This window comes from Gasterosteus aculeatus, chromosome 13, assembly GCF_964276395.1.
Source record: "Gasterosteus aculeatus chromosome 13, fGasAcu3.hap1.1, whole genome shotgun sequence".
Lineage (NCBI taxonomy): Eukaryota > Metazoa > Chordata > Actinopteri > Perciformes > Gasterosteidae > Gasterosteus > Gasterosteus aculeatus.
In genome coordinates this window covers 9,928,717-9,943,514 of record NC_135701.1, presented here as the reverse complement: position 1 = coordinate 9,943,514, position 14,798 = coordinate 9,928,717, and the positions used below count along the sequence as shown (strand labels likewise).

Sequence of the window (14,798 nt, the reverse complement as noted above, 5' to 3'; positions counted from 1 at the left end):
TCGCCTCAGGGCTCGAGAGGAAACTGAAGGCTTCAGATGAAAAACTTGAGCAGCTCTCAAAGGACAAATGCAAGCTGGAAAACGATATCTCCGACATGATGAAGACGTCTGGCGATAGTTCAGTACAGCTGACCAAAATGAATGATGATCTCAAACAGAAAGAAAGGTGCCCTTCTCCTACATGAATCCACAAAACCCACTACACCAACCATGTCCCACTTGGATACTCCTTTCACCCTCTGAGATACTAAGCTACTGATGTCCTTGGTTGGATATCATGCTGTGCGTTTGTCAGTTGTCTGCCTGTCACTGAACAGCCTCGTCTGGTGCCTTTTTTTTGTTTTGTCACTCAGGAGGCTTGAGGAGTTGCAGAGTCAGCTATCTGAGGAGAAGGAGAAGGTGGCACACTCGACTGAACAACTTCAGCAAGAGAAGTCCCGTAAAGCGCAGGAGCTGATGGAGACCAGAGATGCACATCAGTCTCAAATAAGTGGCCTTCAGGAGACGATTGCAAACCTGGTGAGTATTGTTAGCCAGTCACAGCAATGCCAATGTGTTAAACCGCAGTTATGGACATTAAAACGTTTAATACTTTGTTTACCAAACATTGAAAAAAAGAAATCTTTCACTTAAGGGCATCCCTCCGTCGTGGTCTCCTTCATAACAGGAGGGTATTAATTGTCTCTCTAATGTCCCGTTTTCTAGGAGAAGACGGTTAAACAGGGCGAGACCCTGGTTGTGGAACTCAAGGCCTCACAAGAGAAATCCATCTCTCAGGTTTCAGAGCTTCATGTGAAGGAAGTAGAGGTTCTGCAGAGTCAGGTTAACAAGTTGAAGCAGGGCCTCTCCTCCAGCGAGGAGAAAAACCTGGAGCTCGAGAAGTTGGTGTCTGAGCTGCAGCAATACAAGGAACAAGCTCAGGTAAGCGCAAGTCCTCTAAGATACAGATATTACTTGGATCAACGGTTTTTAGTCTTTTTGGTCAGTAACTTGTTAAAGGATTATTGTATTTACTAAGACTTTACTAATGCTCAATCATTGAAAATCATCTTTTAGGTAAATGAAAATTTACCTAAAGGATTTTGGTCTTTATTTAACATCCGTGATTCATATAGATGTTCATGCTTTATTACCATCATACATATATAAAGACATTTGTGATGAGTTCGTTACTTCTTCCCCAACATAACCACTTTCATATTCATTGGTACAATGGTCGTATGCTTGCAGGGGTAGAACTGATTGAAATAGTGTTTTTAATGTATTTTAAGACCATTTATGATTATTGGACAGGCTAAAGAAAAAGCTTTAGATACTTAACGAGGTGTGTTGTGGCTTAATGTATCAATGCACTGGGTAGAATTCAAGTTGAATCAGGAGTTGCATATTGTATGTGAGCAGCTATTGATTAAAATGTTCTACTTTAGCTATGTACCCCTGCTTGCATTGTTTATAAGCCTGACATTTCATTTAAGTAGAACATTTTCACTTCCTAACAAAATGGTTTGTGTTTTAAGTTACTATTCTATAATATGTATTATTTAACCATGTAGCAATGAATTGAAATGATTGGCCCAATGGTCACCGATCAATGATTGAGTCAGTGTTGATATTGGCCATGAGCCATGTTATCGGCCAGTCAAGCTTGTTGGCATCACTTTTAATGCGTCGATTAATAAAATCAAGTCAACTCTGAAGTGAAAATGTTCCAGCTTTTTTATATTTTGCTGAAAACCATTGGGTGTATGCTGTGGTGTGATGCTCCTGCAGCTTAACCTTTCCAATTGCATATCATCTGGTGGGACATATCTGCTTGGTTTAGTCTTCCAGGTGTATATATTTAAATATATATATATATATTCCCCTGCTATTTTTCTTTCAACTTTATTTTTCCCAGTGTCTTTCTGCTGAGCTTGACTCCCACAAGCATGATGTTGAACATTTGAACAAACAACTGGAAAAGCAGAGTCTAGAGCTGGAAAACACGTGTAAGGAAAGGGAAGATGTCAAAGCTGAGAAAGGCAAACTGGATGAACAGCGTTCAGAAATGCAAACTAAGCTCTCTGCCCTTGAGATTAGTCACCAGGAGCTTTCTGTCCAGAAGGAAGAACTGCTAGTAACTAGAGACAAGCTTTCCAGAAATCTAGAGCAGGTAATTGCAAACAACAAGTGTTCGGATGAGGAAAGTATTTCATTGAAGAAGGAGCTGGAGAAGCTCAAAGATCTTCTTCAGGAAGTACAGGCTGAAAACAATAACCTGAAGCATGCTGAAGGTGAACACCGGGCCCAGATTGAGGAGCTTCAAAGACAACATGCAGAGAAGACCGACTTGCTCCTTAAGTACCAGCAGGACACCCAGCAAGTTGAGATTAGAAATAAGCAACTACAAGACGATTATGAAAACGTCTGCAAAGAGAAGAACTGTCTCCTCGATGACTTCAAGGAAAGAACAGCAAAGTTCACATGTGAGAAGGAAAATCTCATTTTAGAGCGAGACTCTGCTAGAAACGCCAAAAAATCGCTTGATGCCAAGAATGCGGAGTTGCAGGCAAAACTTAAATCGTTAAACTTGGACAAAGAAGATCTTACAATGAGGAACACCCAGCTGCAAGCCCTCACGGAAACGCTGACAAAAGAAAAGCAGGGGATGTCTTCTGAACTCAGTGCTACCTTGATGGACAAACAGAGCCTTGAAGCGGTGAAGGAGGAGCTCCAGACTAAACTGAGTGCTGCCAAGAAGGATTTGGAGAGTTCTCTCCGTCAGTGTGAAGAACTTAAAGCCACCAAAATGAGCCTGGCCCAGATGCTTGAATCTGTCAACACCAGCAGTCAGGTCACTGATTCTGAGAGGCTCCAGCTCCTTCAAGAGAAAGAAGACTTGATTGCAATCCAAAGGAAAGTCTGTAATGAGAAAGAAGAGCTCCTCGGCGAGATGGAAGAGATAAAGGAGAAGTTTCAAGTCTCCACAGAACAACTGTCAAAGTCCAACGAGAAATTTAAAGAAGCGTTATCATCCTTTGAGCAAGAGAAAGAGGCGCTTTGCCTTCAGAATTCTGAAATTGAGATGGCTTTACATGTTCTACGAAAAGAGAAGATGAGCCTGGATTCTGCACTAGAGCAGCAGAAAATGGATTATGAGCATTTGGCGGGAGAGATGGGAGAATTAGAAGAGAAGCACACAAAATCCATATCTGACAATAATGCTCTTTCTCTTGAGTGTGAAAAGCTAGCCAGTGATATCAGAACAAATAAGGACCAGTTGGAAGGTTCCTCAAGATCCAATGACCTCTTAATTCAAGAGAGGTCTCATTTGACCACGAAGCTGGACGAAACCAAACGGCAAAAAGACGAAGTTGAAGCCGAGGCGTCGTCTTTGAGGCGAGAAAAAGCTGAGCTACAAAATGAACTGCAGAAACACACCGCTGACATTGAAATTCTTAGAAAGGGAAACTCCGAAGCTGTGCAAGAGTACAGCAAACTGAACATGGGTTTTGAGAAGGCCAATTCCGAACTTGTTCAACAGCTTGATGACCTGAAAAAAGATTGTGAGCGTCTGCAAACGTTGCAGAGTGAAGCTAACGACAAAGCGCAATCCTTGCAGAAAGACAACCACAGTCTGCTTCAGGAGATCCAGCAGTTAAAATGTCAGACAGAATCCATGTCAGGGGCCAAGCAGCTTCTGGAAACACAGTTACAGGCCGAGTCCAGTGAACGAAATAAAGTCCTATCCGATAAGGAGGGTCTGTCCAAACAACTTGAGCATCTGCAGAGATCATTGTCCCAAGTCAAGCAAGAAAACGAAGACATTTCTTCTAACCTTAAGAATGTGGAAGAGCAGAAGAAGGCCTTCATGATGGATATGGATGATTTGAAGACTCAATTGAAGCAGCGAGAGCAAGAAACTAGTAATTTGATAGAAGATAAAGAGCAGTTATTATCTACAATAGAAGAAATAAGCAAACAAATGACCTCCCTGACCACAGAGAAAGAAGACCTTTCAGCTGAACAGTGCAAGTTGGAGGAGAACATCTCTTCTCTCCACACAAGCCAGGAGAAGTGGCTCGTAGAACGGACGAGACTCCTCGCAGAGATAGAAAACTTGCACACTACACAGAAAGAACTAGAAGGAGATGTCAAGGGCCTGCAAGGTGAAAAGGAGCTTTTGGAAACTCAGCGGCAGAGCGCCGCGGTGGAGGTTTCGGCTTCTGTTGTCGTGAAAGAAGAGCTGACCTCGGACATCTCAAATCTAACCGCTGAGAAGGCCGCCCTGCAGGTGGAGAGGGACGAAGCCAACCAGAAAGTCAGCACGCTGGAGGCCCAACTAAAAAATGCAATTTCTAAGCAGCTTGAGGTATTCCTCCTCCAGTAGTAATCACTGACTCACATAGCGTTGAGTGGCCGGGGCTGCGTCACCTTCTCACTGCATGCTCGCTGGTTTGTCTGCCTTTCCGCTTTCCCTCTACTTTGGTGTCTAACTTTCATCTTCCATTTACTAACTGCTGTAAATGACCTTTTAGCTCCTTTGCCTGTGGACTTAAAACGTGATCCAATGTAAAGCAAACTTCTTCCAGCTTAAAGGACTTGCGGTCCGGGGTGATCTTTATCACACGTTTTCATATTTTGTTTGATTTTATGAATAGTTTTTAATATTTGTAACCCCAATAATTTGCTTTGCAATGTCAATCAGTCAAATTGGTTATGTTCTCTGTGGTCAAATACACATAAAGAAAATATTGAGAAATAATGAGATGTTGATACAAAGCAGCTTCTGGGGTTTAGAAGTATCCGTTCTGAGACCACAGGAGTTTGAAATAATTATTTTCCTCCTCAGTCTAATTTTTTATGTTAATTCAGAGTACAGAATATCAAATGAACATTGAAATGACATTTGAATACCTAATTCTGAATCAGAAATGTAGACAACTCGTGAAGCATGCAGTTGTTTTTTTGAATAATATACAAAAATCATTGGCTAACGTCAAGCAATGCATTACGAATAGATTTAATCACATTTCTTATTCGGGTTTGTAGAAATAGAAAGAAATATTGTGTTTGTCTCAACCAACAATTTGCTGCTCTCAAATTGAAACCATTCACAGCAAATATTCTGCTCATGCACCATTTAGGCTACAGAGGCTTCTGGCAACACTGCCGAGACCCTTGAACAGCTGACAAAGGAGAACGCCACTTTGCTGCAGGAGAAGAACAAAGCCCAATCCTCATTGGAAGAACTCCTGAGCTCCAAGCAGAAGGGCGAGGCGCAGGTAAGAGTTGCTCGCTCACCTGCATGTGTAAGCTTTGAGCGGTGCTTTGTGTAACGCGAAATTCACCAAATAAATGTCTTTTTTATTATTTCTTTTTAGCTTAAAACCTTGAAGAACAATATTTCCAAATACCAAGAAGATATGAATGTTTGTAAAGAGCAGCTTTGCATAGAAACTCAGAGGACTGAGAGTCTATGCCATGAAATGTGAGTGTATGGATATATTCCTTTGTTTTGGTTGCTTGTAAAAATGAAATCTGTCAGATCTGATTTTGAATCGTCTGATCTCATTTGTGGCATCAAGACGCATGAAAGACGTTTCTACAAATCAATGTCATTGGGTGATTTTACCATTTGTATCTATTCAGTGAGGAACTTAAAGTAGCAGTTTCTGCAAAGACGCAGTCCATGCAGATGCTACAAGATGAGAACAACAAGCTGACGCTGGATGTTGATAACAATCAAAAAGCCCTGAGAGACCTTGAGAAGGTGCAACACTTACATGAACGCACAAGCATCAGAACATTTTGTTTTAGCTATTAATCCGCCAACCATAAATGTATTTGAACAATGTTTCTTTTTTCTTTTAGCTCAAAGACGAGCACTCAAAACTTAAAAAACAGTTGAAGTTGAGGTAAGAGAATGTATAATTTTTTATTTGAGAAGTTTCTCACATCCGTCCTAATACCACCAGTATTTTGAAAGCCTTTTGTTTTAATTAACACAAATGCTTTCACGTGTGTGACACATGCTAATATTGATGTGTGATTAAACAAATAGTACGTCACTTTGTTCTTTTCCTTCAAAGCCGGCCAAATAATGCCTTCAGGTACTTCACACCGTCAGTACTAGATGCAGGTCATCCGTCATGCATGCTTCAGTTGAAGTGGATGGAAACGGAAGCTATATGTGTAGTTTAATGACCATCTTTAAGGCCAAAGTACAGTGAATCACACAAAGTAGTTTGACCTACGAACGCATTGTATCTGCTTCATATTCACATCTGTTCTTTGCCTACCGATTCTGCATGTTTTTAAAAATGTTTTTCCATTGTCCCCGTACTGTATTTTGCTTTCCTATAGGGTGGATGTAGTATGTTGTTTTTTTTATATTTTCTTTATTTGCAGTGTTCTTGTTCTACAAATATAGTAAATATTTCAACTAAATTTTTGTAGATTGGAGCCAGTTTCCTTCTGCCTGGAGAGATTGTTTACTGCACCTCTGATAGTCACTTGATATTGTGTATTTGATAGTGAGGAGCAGTTTGACAAGGAGAAGACGGTCTTCCAACAGTCCATCCATAAAAACAGTGCCTTAATATCAGAAAAGGACCAGCAGGTGGAAAGCCTGAGGAGCGAGGTGAGCGTCTGATGCGTGTTAGAACTCTTTGGTTGTCAGCTGGGAGGAAAGTTATTTCACAGCTGTCCAGTTTTGGTATCATGAATGTACAGATGTGTGCACAAACAATAGTTAGAAGCAGAATCTTTGATTTCTTCATCTTTGATATCTTGAGCTACGGTCAATTCTGAGGACCTCAAGGGGCAAGAGGGTGCGTATTTAATGAACTCATTCAGTTAGAACAAGTTGTGCGTTTTCGAGCAATTGGTAGAATTTTGCCCAGAAACATGACATTGTTTTAAATATCGAAGAGCCATGGTTGTTTTCCTCTCAGCTGGTTGGACTGCGTGGGGACAGTGACTCGGTTAAGACACTTCAGGGGACCATTCAGGCCTTGGAGCGGGACAGGGCTAATCTACAGGAGCGCGTTCAGCGACTGGAGAAGGACCTGCCTGCAGGCTCTGACGCTATCAACAAGGCCTCAGGTAAGAGTGGGCTTAATATTATCGTGGCACTACAGTTTATGCCCTCTAATGTGACCTCTAGAGGAAGACCAGATAACTTAATTGTACCCTTTGCCTATTTTCAGATGATGCCGTTTCTGACCAACTAAAAGAGGCCCGGGAGGCTTCTGAGAGTCAGGTGTGTGTATCCCTATTCTCTCATGCTGTATAATACTAATCACATGCCTGGATAAATCAAAGGGTTTCGCCAATTATACCTTCAATGTTAAGATGCTTCCCTACCCAAGCCCAAAGAATTAGCTGGTTTGACAATTATTCATTTACATCCATTTGGGGCAGTTGTAGGGAAACAGTCTTACTCAATGGTGTTTGTGAAATGACTGTGCTGCATACTCAGACCTTTAATAAGTATTAAGTATTACCTCTGAATTCTACAGTTTTCTTTACTCTTGCAGCGTTACACTACAATGTTTTAAAGAGGTGAAATTATTAGTCTAAATTTATTGTAATTTTCATCATCATTTCTTACATAGGTCAACATAACTGATTTGGTATGAGTTGTATTTGAATACAGTGGTGGGATCAGTTTGAAAGAAGTTGACTTCATTTCTATTCCCTGCCTCCGTTTACTCTAAAATGTCTCAGTGTTTCCTCTTTACTGTTGATGACTTGGACGTGTTGTCTGGCAGTGGGTGCCTCCTAATTTGAATCTCATTTTTGTATTCTCTCGTTCTTTTTCTTAAAACACCAACTCCTCTCCTCTGCCCTGTCTCTGATGTTGGCAATGCTACACCACCATCAGGCAGCGGTTTGTTAATGTTTTTCATCAGCTTCACTTGTGCATGTTTGTCTGTCACCGTCACTGTGGCTCGTGCGTCTCGTCCGGTGGAACACATTATAGTCTGTGTTAAAACTACAAAATGTAGACAAATCGAGCTTGAGTTCCAGATACCTTATTACTATTATTGGGTGAAGGTATCATCAGATTATATCTGTAGAGGATGACATTCACTCAGTAAGACGCTAGTCATAAGTGGGTGTTTTACGGTCTCTTCTTGTGACTCATTCCAAGTGTGGAATTTTCTTTGGCTGACAACTCAGTGACTGTTCATCATGGTCGAGATTAGACTGATAACATGGGGGATTTGGGGGTACAGTTTCTTCTATTGGTAAAGTCATGGGATTGAGGCAAAGTCTGGGTACATAACGCAGTAAATGGACTCTCTAAATATATTTATTTTGAAATATAAACAGTTTGAATCGTGGATGATCAGTCTACAGCAGCAGCAATGACGCTACCATTGTGCATCTTCTTTACAGATTGAGTTCCTGAATTCAGTCATTGTTGACCTCCAGAGGAAAAATGAGGAGCTCAAGGACAAATTGGAGAAAATGGTAGATGCTGCTCTCAATGGGAACAATCCAAGTGAGCTGGATAACTATGATAGGTGAGTCCCATTCATAGCTTTCTCCCACTTCAAAACTGTATGGCAGTAACACTCAATCATTTTTTTTTTCTGCAGCCATGACAAAGAACCCCTTAAGAAGAAGCTTCCCCCAAGACTCTTCTGTGACATCTGCGACTGCTTCGACCTCCACGACACCGAGGACTGTCCCACACAAATGCAGATGCCCGACTCTCCTCCACACACCACCTACCACGGCAGTAAGGGTGAAGAACGGCCTTACTGCGACATCTGTGAGGTCTTTGGCCACCCCACCGAGTCCTGTAACGACGATCAGACCTTCTAAGCCTTTTTCCCCGCCCTTGTTCGCACAATCAATATATTTGCACATGGTGTTCGGTTATGCTGGGGTTTAGGGATTTGGGTTTGTTCGTGTGCTTGTTTTTGCCAAGCTACTTGTCTGTTCCAGTCCCTGAGCACTCGTACGGGAGAATTGTCTCCGTCTCCAGAAAAAAAGACTGACAACACACAGAAAAATAATATACAGCAGTTAACATTTTGCAATCGTAATGACTGTGGATCAAAACGTCTGTGTGAGTGAGGAGATGCTGTGGGGGCGGAGTATCATTGTGGGAGGAGCTATGATCTTCAGATCATTTAATTTATCAATATCCTAACATTGTTTGCACAGCTTGTTGGGAACTTACAAAAATTAAAATGTTTATTTGAAACTGTAAATTACTTGATAGAAAAAAATATTACTTGGCGCAGATATTGGTGAGCTATAGTTTATTTTTTTATGACTGGAGATGCTACGTACTCTTTAAAGGTTTGATAGAATGTGTGTTGTTTTGTGAATGGTATCAGAAGGGGAGAGATTTTCTCACTCTTGCCTGAAGTGGATCAGTAAGACCGACTGCTGTTCTGCTTTAAGAGGAACATTTTTCATGATCTCCATGAAGGAACTGTTGGATGATTGTTAAAGAACAAGCAGGGAAATCTAAAGCACTTCACTTACTGTAACACCTCAGTGAAATGGCCTTTCCAAAAATGTACAATTAAAAGATTGTTTCTGTATGAAACAATGAAATACTTCATTGTATTTCTTTAAAAATGTTTTGAATATCTGCATTAAAATGAATAAACTTTATGTATAAATTAAAAATCAAATCTCTGTATTTACTGTTCAATTGAAAGTGCTTTGCAGGCTCTGTTTACCGCTGCACGCAGTTATGAAAGACGTGTTGTTACCAAGACAATCTGAGGTCAAAAACCAAAGCTTCATTCCAGTTGGATGGTGTAACCATAATAATAATAATAATAATATATTAGACTGTGAATAGATGTGGAAGAAACACAAAATATGAATCCCTCCGATATACTCGCCTTCAAAAGTAATGAAAGAAGTTTGGAGTGAGGAAGAAATAAAGTGGATTTTGGGTTTGTGTGGTACCGTGGCTTTGTGTTCGGGTAGTTGGAGGAATATGATTCCTGTGGGTTGGACTGAAGAAAAGGGAGTTGAACCCGATGTAGCTGCTAATCTAACTTTAAGACAAAACAGGGTGTTTGTTTAAGGAGTTCTGTTGTGGGAGCAGAAGTTGATGAGCTTCAGATGGAGAAAGCCATTTCTCCAGCTCCACATTCACTTCCACGGTCACTGAGATGTCTGTGTGGACGTCCATCTCGCATTCCTGCCTTCCCTTTCCTTTGCCTACATAAAGGATCAAAAAAGGGCAGACAGAAAAATGTATATACCGCACTTTCAATGCACACAAGCTTTTGTTAAAAATAAATCTTCCAAATACCGCAAAGATAATCCATCCACCTGGCAGATTGGGTACATTAAGATGCTGATTTAAAAGGCATCATTAATGTTCCTGGATGTGCCTAAAGCGGTATTCTAAAATGCAGGAAATCAAATGCCAATGGCTCAAGATGTTTCATTTTTCGGTCGCACTAAAACACACTAAATAAAAAGGGGAAGAGTTTTGAGGCAGATTGGATTTACTCACTAAATTGCATTGAGATGGCTAATGGTAGGAATTGAACATTTACTTCACATGCAACAACTGTGTGAATGTGACGCGGTTAAATCAGCATCTAGGCGTGTCACACCTGCTAGGAGGATGGATTATCTCGACAATGGATAATAACATAGATGTGTGCAGAGGACAAGTGTAGATGTTTTACATCAACCATTGACAAATGAGAGCAAAACAAATGTGTTGTTCAGATAATTAACCTTTTGAAGCAGCTGTATTCTTCTGCCTCGTACCACTGCCTCCTCTCTGCTTTGACTTCTTGTCCTCTTTGATTTTCTTTCCCAGATCCTAGAAAAGAATGAAAAACATTTCTCACATAAAATATGTCCAATTTCAATATCTAGCTAAAGCTTGTACTGTTGATGCCTGTTGTGCATGTGATCCTGCCTCTTCAGGTGTTTGTGTAGCATCCACCTCAGACTCGCTGTGCAGAGCCCCAAGGTCACAGAGGACATTGACCTTTTGTCCTCCCGTGAGCAGGCTCTGAAGGCAGATGTGGACAGAACCTAGTATTCTTCTGATGGGGGCGTCCTGGACCAGCTCGGGTGCACATTTTCTCTTTTTATCTTTCGTGGATCCAGATTTGATTGGAGACTGAGGAAGACAGACAGGAAAAATATTATGTTCATTTTATCTTTTTAAATAGACTTTTGATTCTCACACAGAGATGATGTGACAAGTACTGTTTCTTTAAGCCACAGCAGCTGGTGAGAGTTCTAATGTGTTCTGGCTCAACAAATCCTCTCAGCTTGATAACAGAACTCATTATCATTCTAACAATGACTAATCTTTCTAAAGTTTGTTTCAGGTCGGAATTGAATGATGAACTCACTTCTTTGCCTTTTCCGCTTTTCTTCTCTTTTACAGGTCGGCCGGGTTTGGCCGACGGGACGTCTTCAGAGGCCGCGGGCCACGACAAGACCTACGATGTGAAATGCCGGAATGAGTCCCCGACGCAGTTTGCATTTGACATTTGCCCACTGAAACTATATTTACGTTACCTTTTCCTCCTCTATTGTAAGATAAAATCCTCGATTGAAGAACCTCTTCAAGTCTCCCAGATGAGTAACAATGTAGGTTTGTGTGTGACTGAAGTCCATGCATCCTGACCAGGGGAGCTTTGATGTGCTGTGTCCTGACACTGAAGAAACATCAGAATAATACACGAGTGAAAGTTTGGCACAAACACCTGGAAGCAGAAAAAAACATAAAAAATACATGTAAGTCACATGACGAGTCCGAGACAGGTGGAACCTCAGAATGAGTGTTAAGTTCATTAAAGTAATTGACAAATGATGAGGCTGGATAAATGATCAGTCTAGTCATCCAAATGTGTAAATGAGTTTATCCCACTTCTACAGAATTCCTTACTAAATGAAATAAATCCAAACATCACACCTACATCATACCTGTGTGTGTGTGTGTGTGTGTTTTGGCGGTGTCAGCTCTAGTAGCGTTTTGGGCTGCAGTGTATTTGCCTGTAGGAATGAAACGTGCGTTGTTACCATATGCGACATCATGGCAGGTTTCCTCAGTATCCACCAGTAAGTTGTGTGTGTTTGGTTTGGACGACTCTTTTCCACAATTTCTGTTTGATTGTAGGTCAGCGTCACCGAAGCGCTCCCCTCTTACATGTGCTGCATCAGCGTTCTGGTAACAACACCACGAGAAAAATATGATTTAAATAAAAGTTTCTGTACTTGTTTACACCTCCGATAGTGTTTTATGTTTGTTTGAAGATAAGATAGCCAACACATATGAGCATTGAACAAATGTGTTTTTATCTGTTTGTATTGTTATGGTGCTTACTGTATAAAATGACAACACACTTGAATCTAATCTAACTGTATAATAAAGAAAACATTCAATTTGACATTTTGGGTGTTAGACGCGTAAAGAGAATGGAAATTGTTGGGAGGATACGTCACCGCGGTAACAGCTTGATGACTAAGGAACTCATAAGTGATGAAATAGCCGTAGTTGACCACAGGGAAGTCTGCGATGCTCTCATCCACTCTCGCCAGTGGGTCCGGGATTCCGCGCACCTCGCCCACACTCACCGTGCAGGACGCCCAGTCCGCCGCCACATCTGTACACATGGAGAAAATGACGGCTGCCGACTTTGGAAATTCCAAAGAAACAAAAGCGTCACGTTCCCCGTACGTCTCACACGTACCGTTGTTGGCGAAGCCCCTAAAACGGTGTCTTTCCTCGGCGGATATCCACGATGTGTCCAGGCACGAGAGTCGTGGCAGAGTGTCCACGGTGAAGCCTGGGTAGGAGGGAGCCAGAGTGAATGGGTTCCCCTCCAGCACCAGAGTCCTGAGCGAGGGGAGCGTGCTCAAGGCGCCCAGCAGGGCCTGCTGGTCCTCAAACTCACAATTGCTCAGGTCCAGACACACCAGCTGTGGCCTTATGTCAGAGACAATCGTTGTTTCAACACAACAGCGACCTGCAGCTGATTCAACAGCTTAAAAAGATTCTTATCAATTATCAATTCATTTATTATTGTTATATTATCTATCACGCTTACATTTATTAAGTCCAGGTAGCCCCTCCACCCATTCATTTCATGTGGATTTTCAACTAAACAAATCATTTTGTAATTGTTTGTGTTTATTTAAAAGTGTTATCCAAAGTAATTGCCTTCTGAAATTCATACAGAAACACAATTGATTTTGTATAAAAGCCCTTTTTTGACTTCTATGAAGTTCAATTGTGCCTCCCAGATTTAATACACCACAGAGTGGGTGTAACTTTGTAAAAGTGTGAACTCGCTGCTGCTACTGGGGCAATTTTTAGAAGTTGTGATTGTGTATTTAAGGCTGCATTAAAATATTTTCCACCCTACAGCACCAACTGCTCCAATCTCTGTGTCACCTTCAGTGTCATGGGTGTCATCACTGACAAGCTGACACATTTCCATCACATCAGCATGTGCGTGGGACAGAAAAACCTAAAATCACACATAGTGACGTCATGTTTCCCTGGGCTTACCGTGCAAACAATAAATAACACACAATTATAGGTAAGTTCTTCCTCAAGCTGTGTTTCAGCTCAATGTAACCCAGCAACTTCCTTTGTGTGCGTGTGTGTGTGTGTGTGTGTCTTCCAACCAGTGTCTTCCTGTGAGATGACGCACGTCTTCGTGTGAACCCAGGCGGTTTGAGCCGAGGCTCAGGTACTGCAGGCAGGGAGGCGGCCGGTTGGTGAGACTGTTTAGAGCCGACAACCGGTTGGCACGGACGTCCAAAATCTTTTGGAAAAAACGCACAATTAAAATGATGAAAACACTGATCTATGAGTCAATGAGTTAAAACTGTCACTGCTCAACCAGTGACGGCACAGCAGGTCTTTCACCTTCGCTTTGGTAGAAAAGCAGGACAGATCGACGTGTAACGTGTTTATAGGCCTTTAATATAAACCTGTTCCAGTGTAAACTCACCTTCAGAGTGCTGGGGAGGTTTTCTGAACACATTTGTGAGATTTGGTTGTCACTCAGCACCAATTCTTCCAGCTTTGAGAACTTCAACAGGCCGTCGTCGATGACGGATACCTGAACACAACACAGACGAAACATCCAGTCCAGCTTTTGCAATTGTGGGAAAGAAAAAGATTGTGTTTTAAACAAGATCAGGAGGAGAGTTGGGTTTGTTTTAACAGAATGCTTATTCATTCCTTAACAATAACACTGGTTGAATCAAATCTGTAGCACAACTCACACTCTCGTCCACAATGCGAAGTGTTGTAAAATGATTGTAGATCAGATCTTTGTGCAGGCGTTCGGGAGCGAGGACGGCAAGCTCTCTCAGAGCCGCAGCTTGAGGGCTCCATGGTTCATCATGGCGCCACGGGGAGTGAGGGCAGCGCAGCAGATCCAGCAGGGCGTCCGCGTCGTCCGTCTCTGCTGCCTCTGTTCGGTCTTTGGTCTTTGTCTGAGGACGCAATCGCTCCGTTTAATCACTGCATAAATCTAAGCTACTGCGCTTTAAACTACTCAATAGACAGGTGGATGTTACGAAGATGACCTAGAAAACAGTGCGACCAATTTAAACGGAGAGGAAAAGAGCTCACCCAGGTGCCATGTCCGAGAGGAAAGTCATTCAGACAAAGGCGGTGAATCTGCTTCTCTAACACAGCAGACAGCTTGTTTGAGCTCGTGTCTTTCAACATCTGTTACTCTATAGCAAGTTAAATAGATCTGTTAAGAGAAACACAAGCTACAATATGCAATGCAACGGGCCCCTGCTGCTTGTTTACAAATGGTTGTCGGTCGCTAGGCAAC

The 14,798-nt window shown here is 41.8% G+C and overlaps 2 protein-coding genes across 24 annotated transcripts in view; one reads left to right on the top strand and one right to left on the bottom strand.

Moving 5' to 3' along the window:
- The window catches only part of clip1a (CAP-GLY domain containing linker protein 1a), a 22,918-nt gene extending 13,282 nt beyond the window's left edge, over positions 1–9,636 (top strand). For 8 of the 22 annotated variants that reach the window (XM_040195493.2, XM_078086592.1, XM_078086594.1 and 5 more), the window contains 14 exons: positions 10–166; positions 354–519; positions 706–921; positions 1,898–4,351; positions 5,127–5,264; positions 5,364–5,470; positions 5,632–5,752; positions 5,854–5,897; positions 6,072–6,092; positions 6,517–6,622; positions 6,936–7,086; positions 7,191–7,243; positions 8,386–8,513; positions 8,589–9,636. In XM_040195493.2, the coding sequence (XP_040051427.2) occupies positions 10–166; positions 354–519; positions 706–921; positions 1,898–4,351; positions 5,127–5,264; positions 5,364–5,470; positions 5,632–5,752; positions 5,854–5,897; positions 6,072–6,092; positions 6,517–6,622; positions 6,936–7,086; positions 7,191–7,243; positions 8,386–8,513; positions 8,589–8,817 (4,091 nt within the window). In that variant the 3' untranslated portion in view covers positions 8,818–9,636. The remainder of the gene's footprint in view (positions 1–9; positions 167–353; positions 520–705; positions 922–1,897; positions 4,352–5,126; positions 5,265–5,363; positions 5,471–5,631; positions 5,753–5,853; positions 5,898–6,071; positions 6,093–6,516; positions 6,623–6,935; positions 7,087–7,190; positions 7,244–8,385; positions 8,514–8,588) is intronic. The other 14 variants (XM_078086608.1, XM_078086603.1, XM_078086607.1 and 11 more) reach the window with 3 other exon arrangements.
- On the bottom strand, positions 8,283–14,798 carry LOC120830688 (leucine-rich repeat-containing protein 43). 2 transcript variants are annotated; one of them, XM_040195502.2, is made up of 12 exons: positions 14,588–14,798; positions 14,236–14,448; positions 13,959–14,069; positions 13,630–13,769; positions 12,690–12,925; positions 12,442–12,602; positions 12,019–12,163; positions 11,515–11,702; positions 11,346–11,435; positions 10,901–11,107; positions 10,714–10,801; positions 8,283–10,182 (listed from the first exon to the last, which is right to left on the bottom strand). In XM_040195502.2, exons 1-12 carry the CDS (start codon positions 14,684–14,686, stop codon positions 10,019–10,021), a joined length of 1,842 nt encoding a protein of 613 aa, XP_040051436.2. In that variant the 5' UTR covers positions 14,687–14,798; the 3' UTR covers positions 8,283–10,018. The 2 variants fall into 2 exon arrangements, with proteins under 2 accessions (XP_040051436.2, XP_040051437.2); XM_040195503.2 differs by having other exon boundaries at positions 11,515–11,654.